Raw genomic sequence first — 17,972 nt, 5'->3', positions numbered from 1 at the left:
AGAATGTTGGTATTGGCATTTCTTTAACTGATGTTATATAGAAGAGCCAGTGGAACATGATTTCCCTCCACCACGAATAACAAACAGCTGCAATAGCTAGCTGTATTATAACAATGTCCTTCTCACCACTGTTGTTAATGTTGTGTCAGCACTTTGATTACAAACACTCTTTTTCATGGTTTAATAACTAAGCCATAAAGAAATCATTCCACGTTGTAAATTGGTAAACTTGTGGTTCATTGCAGTGGTTATTTTTTATGAAACCAAATTTTAAAAATACTTAGTAATGCTAGAAGGGAAGTTTTGTAAATGGTATTAGGTGAGGAAAAGGGACCTAAGCAGGAAAGGTACAATGTTCAATATATGATCTAATTTATATTTTTTCATTCAGCTTTTAGCTGCCCTGCTGTGGGGGGGAAGGGGGGTCGGTAAGTACAACAGAATGGCTCCTTTAATGCTGTACTTGGGAGACAAGCATAAAAGCTATCTTACAGAATAATCATTTTGTGACAGACATTTTAGTGTTTGTTAGTTTTGTTTTAGGAGACATTGGTTCACTAGCAATATATCTAAATCTTTAGAATGGTGAGTCATTTTACACTGGGGTGTTATTGTTCTTGGAAAAGGCATGCTCATTAAACATGAGATAAAATGAGGCTGGCAATGAGCCCTGACTGTTGAATTTTATTTATTTATTTTGTTCTTTTTGGGTGTCTCCAGAGGTTAGATTACAAAGGAGTTTTGAGACACTGAAAGACTCTGGAAGAAATCATAGTGCTCACTTAAAATTTTCATTTAAGTAAAGAAAATAGGCTAACCCTCCACTGTTACATTAATTTTAAATTACACATATTTAATAGAAAATGATTTAATTTCCTTGTCTGTGGGTTTTCTTTCTTTTTTTTTTTATTCTTCTTATTTTTTTTTTGTTATGTTATGTTGGTCACCATACAGTACATCATAAGTTTTTGATGTAGTGTTCCATGATTCATTGTTTGTGTATAATACCCAGGGCTCTAAGCAATCCATGCCCTCCTTAATACCCATCACCAGGCTCACCCATCCCCCCCGAACTCCCTCCATTCTAAAACCCTCAGTTTGTTGCCCGGAGTCTGTAGTCTCTCATGGTTCGTCTCCTATTCCAATTCCCCCCCTTCATTTTTATCTTCCTTTTCCTAATGTCTTCCATGATATTCCTTTTATTCCCCCAAATAAATGAAACCATATGATAATTGACTTTCTCTGGTTGACTTATTTCACTTAGCATAATCTCTAGCAGTCCCATCCATGTTGATGCAAAAGTTGGGTATTCATCCTTTTCTGATGGCTGAGAAACATTCCATTATGTATATAGACCACATCTTTATCCATTCATCTGTTGAAGGGCATCTTGGCTCTTTCCACAGAGTACTAAACATTGTTAAGACAGTCTCCCATTCTTTTCTTTTTTTTTTTTTTTTTTTAGTTTTATTTATCTCTGACAGAGATCACAAGTAGGCAGAGAGGCAGGCAGAGAGAGAGGAGGAAGCAGGCTCCCTGCTGAGCAGAGAGCCCAATGTGGGGCTCGATTGTTTGCAGAACCCTGAGACCATGACCTGGGCTGAAGGCAGAGGCTTTAACCAACTGAGCCACTCAGGTGCCCCGACAGTCTCCCCCATTCTTAACACTCTTGAATTCTCAATTCTCTTTTACAGAAAACTAATGATACTGTTTATTCAATAGTCCTTGCAGATCCTTTCTGTACATACATGAATGTAATGGCTTGCTGTTCCTGGGGGACCCAAATGGTATCACAGTTTAATAGGCTGTAATGTTTTCACTTAGTAATACAATGTATCATTCTTTGTAACTCAGTATTTATGGATCTACTAGATCTTTTCCATTGCTATTTTAAATTTCAATCTTAACTCTATTCTTATTAAAAAGTCCAGAGTTTACAAATAGAATCTAAGCAACAGACAGTTCCTGTTGCTCCCAGAGGTAACTGTTTTCTCTGTTACAAACAGAAATGAGATGATTGCACATCCTTCCTTCTGTACAGTTAAAAGTTATCTGAGATTCTAAGAAATAGAATTGCTGAGTCAGTGATTTAAAATTTTGATAATGCCAAATTCCTCTCCAGAGCCACAATAACTTCTCACATACCCAAAGACCATATATATTTTGTTAATTTAATAATCTGAAAGAGATACCTCATTATTTCATTTTTCACCTTTTGTTCTTGAAGTTTTGTGTCTTTCATGTGTTTATTGGCAGTGAAGAGTCTTTGAATCAATCTTTTTTTTTTTTTGATTTTTTTTTTTTTTGAATCAATCTTTTGCCTATTCTTCAAAAGTGTGGAAATATTTTCTTGTCTTATCATCTTCTGTTAATTTATACAGTATTTTATCCTTCAGAATGTTAAAATGTTGACAAAATAAAAATTTATTAGTCCATCCAGTATGCCCTTTATCTTTTAAATGTTATATTAAGAAGTCATATTTATCCTAAATTCATCAGTATATTTGCCTATTTATTTTAATACGTATATAGTTCTGTTTTATTTTTGAGTTTAGATCTATAAGTAATTGGAATTTATTTTTATGATTCAGAGGCAGATACACTCTTTCTCTGGCTCTGCCCCAGACAATAATTTCATTGTTCATTTAAATATATTATTGAATAGTTTGTATTGATTTTTGGTTATTTAGCTTTTCTTTTTTTTTTTTTTAAGATTTTATTTATTTATTTGAGAGAGAGGGAGCATGAGAGTACACGAGGGGGTACAAGCAGAGGGGCTGCAGAGGGAGAAAGAGAGAGATGCAGGTTCTCTGCTGAGCAAGGAGCCCCATATGGGGCTTGGTCACAGGACCCTAGGATCATAACCTGAGCCAAAGGCAGATGCTTACCCAACTAAGCCACTGAGTGCCCCTCTTTCTTTTTTTTTTCTTCTAATTCTCTATTCAATTAAGAGTGATCTATTTGACATATTCTTTAATTTTTCCATTTCCATTTTTCTGGTTGTAGAAATTTTTATATTGTTGTTCTTAAAAATCTGATTTGTCCTTTGTTTATAGTCTCTTACTTATATTTCTTTTTTTTTTATAAAGATTTTTATTTTATTTTTATTTGACAGAGAGAGATCACAAGTAGACAGAGAGGCAGGCAGAGAGAGAGATAGAGGGAAGCAGGCTCCCTGCTAAGCAGAAAGCCCGATGCGGGACTCGATCCCAGGACCCTGAGATCATGACCTGAGCCGAAGGCAGCGGCTTAACCCACTGAGCCACCCAGGTGCCCTCTTACTTATATTTCTAATGCATTTAATTTTAAAACATTTTAAAGGGCTTATTTACATCTTGTGCCTAAGATATTATTCGTCTGTCTAGTTTTACATTATGTTTTTTCTTCTTGGAGAATCATATTTTCTTGCATGTTTTTGGAATTTTGACTGTCAGCTTATATTCATTAGAACTTAATTTTTGGGAATTTTTTAAAAATTTATTTTCAGTGTAACAGTATTCATTGTTTTTGGACCACACCCAGTCCTCCATGCAATCCATGCCCTCTCTAATACCCACCACCTGGTTCCCCCACCTCCCGCCCCCCACCCCTTCAAACCAATATTTGGGAATTTTTTGAGACTTTTTGATAGGTGCTAGACCCCCCTTCCAGCAATATAATATCATCCTACTTTATGAACAATGGAAGAACCTTACAACAGTTTGATTTCATTAAATCTCTCTCTCTTTCTGCTCTTATCTTACATTTACCATTACATACATTATACTCTGTAGTAGTATTATTTTAGTTTGAAACAGTCAGGGCTTTTTAGGAAACTTATAGTCTCTTTCTCTTTGTCTCTTGCTCTCATTCTCTCTTTGGATGTGTGTGTTTTTTGAAGATACAAAAAATTTATTTTATATTTACCCATGTATTTACTCTTTTTCACTGTTCTTCATTCCTTTGTGCAAATCCATGGTTCAGACTGCTATCATTTTCCTTTATTCTTTTAGATTTTTTGTCTCTATGAGATTGTTTTTATTTTGTCTTCATTTTCAAAGAATGTTTTCCTTGGAAATGAATTCTAGGTTGCCAGCTTTTTTCTTTCAGTATTTTTGTAGATATTGTTCCATTGGCATTTGCTTCTGGTTGTTTACTGAATGTTTTTTTCCTCTGCTTTTAAGTATGTTCTTTATATTTGGTTTTCACAATTTTGACTATTATATATTTAGATGTATTTACTTTGTATTTATCTGTTGGGGTTTATTGGGCATCTTGGGTCTGTGGGTTGACTTTTTTTTTTTTTTTCCTAAGAGAGTGGGGAGGGGCAGAAGAAGAAGAGACTAGTAAACAGCCTGCACAATTATTGCAGAGTGTGATGCAGGGTTTGATCTCACAACCCTGAGATCATGACCTGAGCTGAAATCAAGAGGTTGATGCTTGACTGACTGTGCTGCCCAGGCACCCTGGGTTGACAATGGTGGTGGTTTTTTTGGTTTTGGTTTATATTTTTTTCCCCCCACTGCTTTTGGAAAGTTCTCTGCCATTTTGTCTTCCAATTATTTTTCTCATCCACTCTCTCCTTCTATCCTTCTCAGACTGCAATTATACAGAAATTGAACAGGTTTTTTTTCCTTAGGTCTCTCTTCATTCTCACAGCTGCTTTCATTCCTTCTGTTTCCTATTCATGTCTTTAAAGTCATTGAAGTTTTATCCTCAGAGTTCCAGTCTGCTTTGAAATATATTGAATTCAACATTATCAATGTCACATTTTTTTGTTTCTACCATTTACATTTGATTTTTAAATAATTCCCATGACTTTGTTAAAATATTCTTTCTCTTCATATGTTATCTTTTTCATTAGCTCCTTTAGCATTTGGAACATAGCAATTTTAAACTCACCATCTGATCTTTCCAGTATCTTGTTCATTTTTGTGTCTGATTTTATTGATTCTTAACTTTCTTAATCATAAATTATATTTTCTTGTTTTTTAGTGTACCTTGGGCTTTTTTTAAAATTGTGTGCTGGATATTTTGTTTTGTAGCAAATGAAGGTAATCTTATTTTCAGAAAGGGCATGGTCCTTTGTCAGGTTTCTAGAGCAGGAGTGAGATCAGTCTGATTTGTAGTTGAGCTAGGTCTGGGCTTTTTTGCAGCTTTAGTTTGACTCAGTCCACTCTAGTTTTGGATGTTTTGAAGATAAGATCAGGATTTTCCCTTTAGCAGTATCTGTTCTCTGACCACTGTGGAAACTATCACATCTGCCTGCTTTCCACAGCTGAGTTGGCGGCTTTTAGAATTATAGAAGATCTCTTCTTGCTTTAGAGTCCAGCTGCCTGCATTTGAGGTTCCTGGAGAGTTTTGTTTTGTTTTGTTTTCTTCTCTCCAGGTCTGCTGCTTGTTTTTTACACCTCAAGGGAGTTATTGACAGATCTCTATTTCATTCTCTGCTAAACCACTATACCCAGATCATTCACTGGTGATGTTATGCATAAGTTGTCTAGAATCAGTTAACTTTTCACATATCTAACCACTGTTCTTGTATTGTGTTTCTGGAATGCTTTACATTTACTATCTCATTTAGGGAAATAGTATTTTTCTCCCTTTATAGGTAAGATATCTGAGGCATAGCCAAACTATGATTTTGAACTTTGACCATCGGTACTTTATTAAATATCAGGATAAAGCCTGGTTCTCTGGTATCACTGTTGTTCTATGAGTTAAATTGGATTCATGTAGCCTGAAGTGAGACTGCAAAGACAAACTAAAATGTTACTTTTTGCCTCAAATGGTATCATTCTTTGAAGGAAGAAGTGGAGATAAATTTAATGATATGATACCAGTGAGGAGTTTTATTAGCTAGGTGAGTGAAACAAATGGGAACACAAATAGTTATATAGTATATGCTGCTTATAACACATTTTTTTATGATATGGGTTCTTTTAAGGGGATTAATTAAAAAATGGATTCTTGGGCGCCTGGGTGGCTCAGTGGGTTAAACTCTCTGCCTTTGGCTCAGGTCATGATCTCAGGGTTCTGGGATCGAGTCCTGCATTGGGCTCTCTGCTCAGCAGGGAGCCTGCTTCTCCTTCTCTCTCTGCCTACTTGTGATCTCTGTCTGTCAAATAAATAAATAAAATCTTTTAAAGAAATGAATTCTTAGTCATTTATAGAAATGAGGAAATGGGGTCTTGGTTATACCCTTTATCGTTATATTCTTCATAGTACGGTTAAGTACACATAGGTCTTCTCACCTCCTAAATTGTGAGCTTCCCAGAAAAGGCACCTTTTCCTGTTTATTTGGGCATTCTATTTTGAAATCTTTTGCCTTGCTTTATACTGAGATAGAAGATGCTGGTGAAAAGGAGCATGGACTTGTGCTCAGGCAGACCCGTACTTGAACTGCAATTTCTACTTTTGTTGGTAGGTTAAGGGTTGGAAAACTGAAGCCTGTGGGCTAAATCCTGTTCACTGCCTGTTTTTGTGAATAATGTTGTTATTGGGATATAGCTACACCCATTCATTTACGTGTCATCCTACAGTGTCAGAGTTTAGTTGCAACAACTGTGTAGTCCAAAGCCTAAACTAGTAACTATCTGGCCATTTACAGACGAAGCTTGATAGCTCTGGGATTGGATGATTTTAGAAAAGTTACTTAATCTCTTAATCTCAATCTTACTTTCCTCATAAGTGAAGTAGAATATAAATTACCTAATAAGTTCATGTTAAGGAAGGGAGGTAAATGATATAATGTTTCTGGCAGGGTATCCAGAATGAATTAGGCCTTTAATATAGCTTTTATTCTTCTAAGAGAAAATATTTATTATTGATAACCAATTTAATAAATCAGTATCCTGAAGGTGCTCTATCACCCCTATATTCTCGTTCAATTTTTTCAGTGAACTAGAAGATGACCAATACTAGTACAATTAGTGTATTTGGTAGGTATCAACCTTTATGTGTATCATGCATTATATGGATTCTTAAAAAACGTTGGGGTACTTTTCAGGTAAGGAATAACCTTTTAAATTTTAGAATTATCAATTTTGTTGCCTGACAATAAGGTACTATTTAAGAAAGGAAAGAAACGTTAAAAGGTTTCCTATGTAATATTGCTTTTATTGGGTTGGTTATAAACATAGGCATTTAATGCAAGTTCATTTACAAATGAATGGGTTGACAGGTTGACATGTTTGTGCTTGTGACAGATCAACCCATGAGAGGAGGGATGGTGACTCAAAACAGTGACATAACTGGACATGACTTTTTTCTTTCCTACTTACTTTTTCAAAATTGAGTGAATTGAACAGAAACCATGGTATCATATATATCATATAAGTAACTGCTTGGTCATGAATATTTTTTGTCTTTAACTAGGAAGTATGATTTTTCAAGTAAATTATAGCAAAAATAGCTCCATGTCAAATCATTGTTTTTTTAACTCCCTGTTAAGACACCAGAGTCTGCAACTTCCTTTTCTTAGTGTCCCAGTATGTGAAAATGATCTTTGCAATTTTTTAATCCTTTGGTAGTTTTCAAGATTTTTACTTTGTCCTGTTTTACCATTTTCTCATTTATGTAACAAATTCATGTGGAGGATGTATTCTCTATTGGGTATCACAGTAGAGAAAGAGTAACTTGACAAGTATTTCCATAGCACTCATCAAGCTTACAGTTTATTCAGGACAGCAAAAAGAATTCCACAAATAGTTAAGAAGAGTAATGAATGAGAAGTAACTGGGCCAGGGGATTAGGAAAGCCTTCTTTGAGGAGTCAGCATTTAGGCTGAGATGTCAAGGATGTGTTCAGTATAATAAATAACAAATGGTGTAGGGTTTGTCCGATGTATCTGGGGGCACAGGGTGTCTATGCATGGAGAATAGTACAGTGTGAATCTGGACAAGTTCCAGGCCTAATGACCCTGGCCTCTTGGGAACACGTTAAGTACTGAGTAGCATTAAAACCCATTCAGTTGTGTTCTAGGTTGACCTAGGGTGGCTGTTGCAGTAGTTTAGGTCTGCTGAAGCATGCTGGGGCTATCCATTAATGTGGCAGCATTGATGATGGAGAGAAGGCGGCAGATTTGGACATCGGATTGTACTCAGTTAATTGGATCTAGTATGATAGGGAAATTATATCTTCCAGCATGAACTAGAAAGGATGCTTGATGATACTGATAGGAAACAGTGGGGAAGTACAGGCTTGAGAAGGAGACATTGTTCATTTTTGCATGTGTGTTAGAGATGCCTCTTGAATGTCAGTCAGACATATTAGGAAATTAATGTTTGAGTCACTCACTGGCCTTTTGAGAGTCAAACGCCCCACAAGCAGGTGTGGATAGAGAAGCAAGTGAGGTCTCTTACAAAAACTGTAGTGTTTAAAGAGTGTGAAAGAGATACCTATTAAAGCAAGCAGAGGATCAAAAAGAGGTGGAAGACAGTGAGGAGCATGATGGGTCATAGAAGCCACTGGTGGAAACTGTCAGGCATTATCAACAATGCTGAATGCTACTTACAGGTCAGGTGAACCAAGGACTTGGAATTATCCATTAGCTTCTGTGACATGGAGGTCACTGGTAATCCCAGAAAAAAAGCAGTTTCATATTATGGCAGGTGGAATCTTCTCAACCTCCTTTAAAATCTTGAGTCTGTGTATTCTATTTGAGAGGATTGTCTCCTCCTGTTGTGGTGGTGCTGTGCAGCACATGTACCTTTTAATGATCCTCCTCAGGTGCTTTCAAGCCGCTTCCATGCTGCTTTGCTGTATTTAACTCTGCTAGCTTGTCCCTTTAGGCTTCTTCTCACTCCTAGTTTCATTAATCAGGCATCTAATGCTCTTAGTGTCTGAGCTCCTCGCCATCCACGGCTCTCCTTTGCTGCATTCTCACTTCGATACTGACATCTTTTTATAGTCAATGAAAATACTTTAGCTCATGTTTTATTTTCATTTTCTCTCTCTCTGCAGAAATTATGATAAACTACTGGAAAACTCTTTTTTTTTTTTTTAAAGATTTTATTTACTTATTTGACAGACAGAGATCACAAGTAGACAGAGAAGCAGGCAGAGAGAGAGAGGAAGAAGCAGGCTTCCTGCTGAGCAGAGAGCCCGATGTGGGGCTTGATCCCAAGACCCTGGGATCATGACCCAAGCTGAAGGCAGAGGCTTTAACCCATCGAGCCACCCAGGCGCCCCATGGAAAACTCTTAAAATCAGTCATGTTTTGTGAAATTGTTCTTAAATAATTTGGATATTATTGAATAACTTGAATTACTGAATTTCTCATTTTTAATATTTGGACTGAACTTATACTCTCATTGTGTGCTTCATCAAAATTATTATGTCAAGGGGCTCTAGAATCTGGCTTTGTTACAGAGAAAATCCATCAAGTTATCTCCATGAGCTGGGCTTATAATGGATTCAGATGTATATACAAACACAGGGCAAATTTTGCTACTCTAACTTTTAATAGTAACCCAGGAAATTTCAAATGAATGTGCAGAGTTTCCAGTCACATAAAACCATTGAACATTTCTGGTTGTTTGGGTTTTTTTGCTGCCTGTTAGGAGTTATGCTGGTATATTTATTCTCCTCAGTTGTTTTGGTATTGCTCTCCTCAGAAAAATTAAAGCTATAGAGTTTGACACCCCATTATTAACAGTAGATAAATTAAAGGGATTCTTCATAAAGTTAGGCAAAACTTTAGTTAAAGAAGATCACCTTGAAGAACAAATAAAGAAATTTTGTATGTATTGCTTGGAGAGGGGGGAAAAAAACCCCCAAATAACGTGTAGTTACTTAAAAAATTTATTAATGTAATAAATTGGACTTCTATTAACATTGAAAATAAAAGTAAGGTTGAAAATTAAAAAAACTTTAGGTATTTAATTTAAAAATTCTAGGTCAGCAAAAGGCATTGCATTGCTGTCTGGTCTTGTTTTTTGATGGACTTTTCATAGAATTGTAGTGAAAAATGATAATTAAATTCTGTATTTGTGGTAAAGTGAGTCAGTCATCTTGGAGTGCAACAGTCTGTGCCAATCTAAGACATACACAGAAATTCCCAAAATATAAACTTATGTGGGGAGAAGAAAGGAAAACATTTCATGGTACCTTTTTCTGGGGGTGGATAGCCTGGGTTTATCAGTACAGTTTTTCCAACACCGTTTGCCCACTGACAGAAAGGCCTAAATGATATTTTTATGAAAAGAATATCTCTCAAAAAGAGCTTCCTGCCAGTCATTAATTGCAGAATGAACCCCACCAATACTCTATTTTGTAGTTATTCTGTATACACAAACCGTTTCCCAGAGCACAAGAGAATTCAGTCATATATGTATTCTCTGTTCTAGAATTCTAGTAAATAGTCTCCAGGCTACCAAGTGCTCTGTGTTGTATTTCTCCCCTGGAGATGGCAGGTGAACATGATACCAGGGTAATGATGATTCCCTCTAGGATACATGTATATCAAGAATATTTTTGTGCGTACTCTCACTTTGCCTCCCTTCTTTTTCTTTTCCTTTCTTGAACTGCTCAGAGATAGACCTTTATGAAGTTCCTGATAGCTTTAATTTTAAAATAAAAAATTGGAATGTATGGGGGTATTTAGATAATATTTAGATAAATAGTAATGATGTCTGTTAAATGAGTCTGATAATTGTGTGTGTTTTTTGTTTGTTTGTTTGTTTGTTTGTTTTTTCCTCCTAGGAGTGTTGTCTTTGCAATTTGAGAGGGGGTGCTCTTAAAGAAACAAAGAACAACAAGTAAGTAATGTGTTAATTGTGTTCAATTTTATTGTTTCCTTCTCCTCTTTAGAGTGTTGAACCTCTGTGTGGACAGTTTGCTGACATTGTTTCAAAGCTTTTCTTGTCCAGACCTGAGGCTGGGATTACTTGCATGTCTTCAGAGACTGTTACTGACAGAGTCTGTTACTGACAGCTTGTTCACCTCTCCTGGTTGAAGGTGGTCTAAGCCTTGCTTCCATCCATGTCTTTGACACCCCTCTTTTACTAAAGGCGGTTTGAAGGTGAAGGCACCCCATATCATCTAGGTGCCATTGGAATCCTAGTGTTTAATGTGATGAATCCTATTAGTCTAATAAAAACAATGTGCCTCAAAAACAGTGAAATCTGTTACCTTCAGATAAATAAAATCAATCATAGTCATAACATTAAAACAAAGCAACTTACTATTAAAACTAGCAAATTAACAAGAAAGTGTATGTTCTTAAAATAGAAACATAGGGAGGAAAAATGTTGATTTTACGATTTAAAGGGGGACAGTTGAAGAATATGAAGAGAATCTTGAAAGAGAGTCAGAAGTGAACATAAAACAAAGGTAATCTGGTTTTTAATGTGGTTGTTGAAATACATTTTTGCATGAATTTTATTTTCATGACCCAATTTTAGTATTTAAAATGAGGCCAAAGCATTTTAAATATCCCTTTGGAAATAGGAGAATGTAGAAATGATAGAGGCAGAGATGGTAATATGGCATTAAGGGCCAAATCCAGCTCCAAGATATGTTTTAGTTGACTGAAACACCATTTTATAAATTTGATACAAATTAAAAGTTGAGAGATTTATACAAATTTTTTATACAAAAATTTTTATCTGTACTTGAAAAATAATTGTACATCTCTTTTTGACAATAACATGTTGGGATGAGGACCTGGCCTAGATGGGACAGATGATCCCCATGTTAGCATGATTTTCCAGTATATTTGCTTACCTCCTGGCTGGCCCTGAGGGTGCTGGAGTTGGGACCCCTGGTATATAATGTAATGATCAAATTAACATAACTATGTGCACATGCACATGTTTCAAATTGCTTACAAGGAAAAGTGAAGGCATTTATCATTCCGGTGTTGATAAAGTTTAGTCTAATAGACTAATTTTTACTTAACTATGGATCTTCCTTTTTCACAGCCCTAGTTAATGTGATTGGCACTTATACTAAAAAGTGTTGTGAGGTCTAGGATATTGCACAGGTCATGTAGACTGTGAACTGCTTTAGGTGGTTCCTGTGCAGACAGAGATGGTAAGAACTTCTCTCTCTAAATTTGGGCTAGGAAGGAAAGGAATAGTGTTTACTATAGATTATAGTATTTATTAGATTTAAAAGAATGCCCTGATGGGGTTGACACTTGTCCTCTCTTCCTGTGGTCTTTGAAGGCAGGATGGAGTCTCATGTTGTCTGAGTGACATTCTTTTAGACGTAAAAATAGGCTTATGGATATGATAATTCCTTTAAGATGTCTTTAAACTTTAAGAGTCTTTATATTTACTTGGGGCATGACATTTTTGATAAACTAGTGTTAATGGGGATGTCATTTTTCTGGGTAATTCAGAATTCAGCTTTAAGTAAGAAATGAGAAAACCAGCTAAATTTAATTCCTCCTTATCTCTGGGTTCTTTTGGTTATAGTAGGATTGCAATGAGAAAATTTAATTAAAGACTTAATCAATGTTAATACTTTTAGACGTCTTTACTGTTTGTTCTAGTTTTTGCGACTCTTGTATTATGTAAAAAGATTATATACTATACCCACTTCATACTTTTTATTAATTGAACTAATCTTTTGCTACATATTAATTAGCTTAAGTATATTAAACACCTGTTATATTTCAGTACCAAATGAAATAGGAAACATTTCAGTATTTTGTAGAGCCAGTGTGGAAAAATACTGTATATTGATAGGATCGAGTCTTCGGTCTTCACTCCATTCTTCATGCTGGAGTGGTAGGCAGGTGTGGTACTGAATCTTTCCAGCTATCACCCAAGAGGTTTAAAATTCAGAGTCTGTTTGTGACGGATTTAGGCTTTTGGCTTTCTTTCTTGTCTGTGTATTTACTCTCTGTGAGAATTGCCACTGCCTAGCTGAAGTATACAGTATCTAAGTTTAGGGAACTTTTTTTCATGTTTCATGTCTCCTTTCCTGTAGGTGGGCCCATGTCATGTGTGCTGTTGCGGTCCCAGAAGTTCGATTCACTAATGTCCCAGAGAGGACACAGATAGATGTAGGCAGAATCCCTTTACAGAGATTAAAATTGGTGAGTGGCAAAGCTTCTTTTTTTTTTTTTTAACCTCATAAGTTAGTGTTAATTTCAAGTTCTGAATATTTCTTCTAATGTCAGATTCTCAAGATAATTTTTCTCTTAGTGTCATTTCATTATTCTACCTTTTTTCTTCCTTTAGCCTAAATCTACTTATCTGTACATATTCTTTTCCTGTTATATTGTAGGTATGATATAACCTTCCTCAGTTCTGTTTGAAATGAGGCAAAGGAATACTACTTTTTCTGGATAGTGTGAATTTTCAAAGTATAGGTCATCTGGTGAGGTTTGTTAGTAATATACCTGACCTGTCTGTCTGTATTTAAATTGTTTAGTTTTTCTCTCTGGCCTCTCTTTGGTTGTTCCTGACTTAGCGGATTCACCTAACCTGATTCCATCATTTCTTAACTTAGATTTCTAGATAAATAGAAAAACTTTTATTATTACCAAGGAATATTTTTTCATTTACGAATAGATATAAGTCATTTAATTTGCCAAACTCTTCGGCTGATTATCTTCTGACTAGTTTAGAAACTTTCATAAAATCTTCCTAATGCTTCTCTTTGTTAGGAATATTTTTCATTCCAAGGATAGGCCTTTCATCCCTCAACTAGAGTTAAAGTGTGAGCCAAGAAAGCATTAGTTTAGGCCCTTAGATTTCATATTTAAATAATTTTCTCTAACATTACATTGCATGATTTTAAAATACGGGAGTGTGTTTTACATGCAGACTTCATTCCCTAAAATTTCTTTAGTACTTGTTATTTATTTTTTTTAAAGATTTTATTTATTTATTTGACAGAGAGAGATCACAAGTAGGCAGAGAGAGAGGAAGGGAAGCAGGCCCCCTGCTGAGCAGAGAGCCCGATGTGGGACTCGATCCCAGGACCCTGAGATCAAGACCCAAGCCAAAGGCAGTGGCTTAACCCACTGAGCCACCCAGGCACCCCAGTACTTGTTATTTTTAATGTGAGGTCTTTCCACTATAGAATATTTTGGGCACTGTAGCTATAACTTTCTACCAGTCTCTTCCCCATCAGGGAGCTGCGTATATCATCTCTGGACCTCTGTCACAGGCACCTAGCATCTACAGTCTTTTATTCTCAGAGACGGGAAAGTATACACTGTTGTTTTCCATTATAGGTGCATCAAGAATTTCATATTACTAGAAAATATGTGGTCCTTTACAGACCTGATGATTGTCATTGGCAGGTTTGAGTGGTAGCACCACGGTGCTCAGGATGTGGTAATGGAAGTTTTGTGAATGAAATAGGTCATTGAAATGGCTTTAAAGCTCACAGTGATTCAGAAGAGAGCAAAAGGTTCATCAGCTCCTGGACTTCCATAGGAAAGTTTGAAACCTTGCATCTTGGTCACCAGTTAAAAAAACACAAACACATACCAATGAGAATCAAACAAAAAATGTTTGCCAGAATTAAGACTATGAGGTAGGATATTTTTTAAATGTTGAGTTCTTCACATGTTGAAGAATTTAATGTTTAGTATGACAAATATAAACAAATGCCTTATATTTTAATTTTTTTCTAATTTACAAGTAGTATGTATCTGTGAAAATTCCAACAGTGCATTTAAAAATGTCTTTGGTTCTCTATCCTGAAAGATGACTTCTGTTACCAGTTTAATGGTCTTGATGCTTTCCTTTAAGGAGCTATATCCTGGCTAATCTAGTATGTGAATGCTGATTTATTGTTACACCAGTCCCGAAGGGGTTTTAAGGAAACAGCAGGAAGGACAACATGAGATTGTTTCCATGCCATTCAGAAAGTTATATTTAGAAATTTGACATCTGAAGTGGCAAAGCTTACTGTTTTTTCCTTGGTGCTATGCTTCATCTTGATTGTATATATCACATGTTCTTTATAGAATGTCTTACACCCTTAAACAATTGATACCTTGAAAAGCATATGTTTTTACTGAATTTAAGATCACCCAAAGTCTACTTCTAATGGCAGTATAGAGCTGTTCATTCACATATTTGGGTGAAATTAGCAGGCTATAGATCAGATTTTTTTCTGTTTTTAATAGTTTTATATGCATGGAGAGTTTCTTGGTATTTATCAAGTGGTACTTATCAAAATGATTACAGTGGTTAAGTGGAAAAATACAAAGAGAGACTTCATTTTGGGGATCAAAAAACCTCAAAAATTCTGTTGCAGTTTGAAAGTGGGCAACAACCAAAAGTTTAGATGAATATTTTACCAAGAATTGTCAAGAAAGCACCATCACTGTGGTGAATCTCCCATCAGATAGCATCTGTGACCAGTCTTTCTCATTTAGTGATCAGACTGTGGTGTGGGATGCTCTGCCCTATATGTACAGTCAAGAGTATGCTTTCCTGACATTAATATTGTGTTAAAGTTTAAGCAATCTATTGGTATATGGCCAACGTTAGATGTAAGTATTAGTTATTTCACCCAAACCATTATTACCTTACCTTGCCAGGTACTTAGTATACATTTTTAAATAAGACATTGTTCCTGTCTTTTAGCATCTTACAGTCTAGGTGGATATTCTCAACTTAGGCTCTATCGACCTTTTAGACAATTTTTTGTTCTGGATGACTTTCGTGTGCATTGTAGATTGCAGCATCCCTGACCAAACAGACAATGCCAGATAATTTTCGGGAGACAATATCATTTCCATTTGAAGACCCACCCACTGGTCTATAAGACATATATATAAAGAGGATATTTTAACTTTTGTCATTTTCAGACAGAATATCTTAGTTGAAAGAAATAAGTTGGAGGCTATGAGAGAATGGAAATTCTTAATTGTTTTTAAAAGTAATCAGAATTTATTTTGGCAAATTGAATTTATTTGCAAATAAGAAACTCAGCAACAGGTGTGTATTTACAACTGTATAATTTATTATATAATTTGATTATTTTAACATTACTTGTTTTTATAAAAATTGAAGAACCTTGAATTGTAATCAGGTGGGGGGGAGTGTGTGCACATGCACACACACACACACACACACACACACACGGTAATTTTGAGTACACATGGAATAAAAGGCAGCAATTTGTTACTTATTATTTCTGCTTCTGACTTAAAATTACTGTGGCTGGAGAGTTTGATCACACAGTACCAATGGCTTCTGCCTTTTTATGGTTTCCTCTTAAAAAATTTGGTAAATTTATGCACAAGTCTTTGTAAGTGGTTCCTAAAGCAAGCATTGACTGATGAAGCAGCCGCAAGGGGGACTCTGAGCCTCTGCCCTGTGCCCACTAGGTGGTGCTGCTGGACCAGTTTTTCATCCCATTGCCCTTAAATCACCTCCCTAACAAGTGCCTATTCAGAGTCGTGTGTGTGTGTGTGTGTGTGTGTATGTATGTATGTATGTATGTATGTATGTAAAAGAGAGAGAGAGAGAGACAGATGGATAGATGGCACCAAGAAAGGGAAAGTGCTTGCTACTGGCTGTACATTCAAAATGCTCAATTCCAGAGGGCAATTTTTCAGTTCAGTTTTCATTTAGTCATAGGAAAAGAACAGTTTTCCCTTGGGGCAAGTTAGTATTTTTCTGTATAAGTAATAAGCAACACTAGTAACAGCTAGTAACTGCAAGAGGCTTAAAGAACAGCTGATGGCAAACAAGTTTAAAATGTCTTCTGAAGTATGAAAGCTGTATATTTTAAAAAATAATCATTATTATTAGTCTTTCTAGAACATGGAATACTGGAGTTTATGCACAGGTATTTGAATGTTTTGGTAATACTGTTGTTAGCCTTTTATTTATTCATTGGTTCAACTTGCAGCTTTTGAAATACCTTTCTGTTCAATTATTTGTGTAGAAGAATTTTTTTTTTTTGTAGAGAATATAAGAAGATTTATTTACTTTAGTAGATTTTCCCTCTTACTTATAATGACCCCTTTTTTTTTTTTTAAAAAAGAGGCAGCAAATGGAAATTCCAGTGCTCATCAGTGGATTATGTTGATCTTAAAATGCTTTTATGAAGAACCTTTATCTCATCCAGCTATCTTGTTTGGTAACATCACAGGTGTGGTCTCTGCTCATTAGATAATTAAATGGACAGCAATGATGACACTAGACTTCTTTTCAAGACAATGTATTTCATTTTGTGTGGTTGGTAATTTTAAATACTTTAATAAAATACATTAATTTTTAAAAGCTAAACAAAATTTTCCAATACCTAGTGACCATCAGAGCATTGGTGTCTGGTAGGACACAGGATGAGTAGGATGCTGAAGACATTCGTAACCTAACACTTGATCCTATGCTCAGGGATAGCCAGGCTAGGGATTTGTTTGAAGTCATAGACGATCGGTATACCTGTAGACAAAACCCAACAACAACAACAACAAAGAAACCTGATTTCACATCATACAGATTTTAGAATCTACTCAATCATTTTTTTTTCCCTAATCCCTTCCATCTTGTTCTCTGTACTAATATAATTAGTTAGCCCTAGTCATAATTGTATCTCTGGAAGAGGAGCAGAATTGTACAAAGTTGAGAATAAAAGAAAAGGAAATAGAGATAAAACACACATGAAGTTAGAATGTCTTTTCTTTTTATTTACATGATGGAAAAAATATAGGTAAAGATTATCAGGAAGAGGGGTTAAGGACAGAAATTTAGAGAGGACAAACAATATATTCTTTTTATGGTAGAATCACACAGAAGACAGCAGTATTGTCTGCTGAAATGATCTTCAGTATCAATGTTATTGTTTGGAAGCAGATCACCAAAAAAATCTTTAAATTTGATTATAAAATTTAAGGGAAGAACATTTTAAGAACCTAACAAAAGGAAAAAAAAAGAACTTAACAAAAGGAGTAAAACAGCATGAAATTCTGGTGTTTGTTACACACTTACCATAAATGTTTATTACATATATCATTCACTTCTTGAAGATTAAATTAATTAAATATCTGTGGAATTGATATAAATAAA

The 17,972-nt window shown here is 35.4% G+C and overlaps 1 protein-coding gene across 15 annotated transcripts in view; it reads left to right on the top strand.

Annotated features, from left to right (window-relative positions):
- Positions 1–17,972, top strand: part of KDM4C (lysine demethylase 4C) — a 510,087-nt gene that overhangs the window by 333,558 nt on the left and 158,557 nt on the right. For 12 of the 15 annotated variants that reach the window (XM_045069842.1, XM_045069839.1, XM_045069840.1 and 9 more), the window contains 2 exons: positions 10,684–10,739; positions 12,919–13,027. In XM_045069842.1, the coding sequence (XP_044925777.1) occupies positions 10,684–10,739; positions 12,919–13,027 (165 nt within the window). Of the gene's footprint in view, positions 1–10,683; positions 10,740–12,918; positions 13,028–16,947; positions 17,128–17,972 lie in introns of those variants that run through there. The other 3 variants (XR_006603630.1, XR_006603631.1, XM_045069845.1) reach the window with 2 other exon arrangements.

Source organism: Mustela putorius, unplaced genomic scaffold (assembly GCF_011764305.1).
Source record: "Mustela putorius furo isolate JIRA1106 unplaced genomic scaffold, ASM1176430v1.1 tig00003944_pilon_pilon_pilon, whole genome shotgun sequence".
In the NCBI taxonomy this organism is placed as follows: domain Eukaryota; kingdom Metazoa; phylum Chordata; class Mammalia; order Carnivora; family Mustelidae; genus Mustela; species Mustela putorius.
The sequence above is the reverse complement of the archived record's forward strand: the minus strand, read 5'-3'. Positions and strand labels throughout refer to the sequence as shown.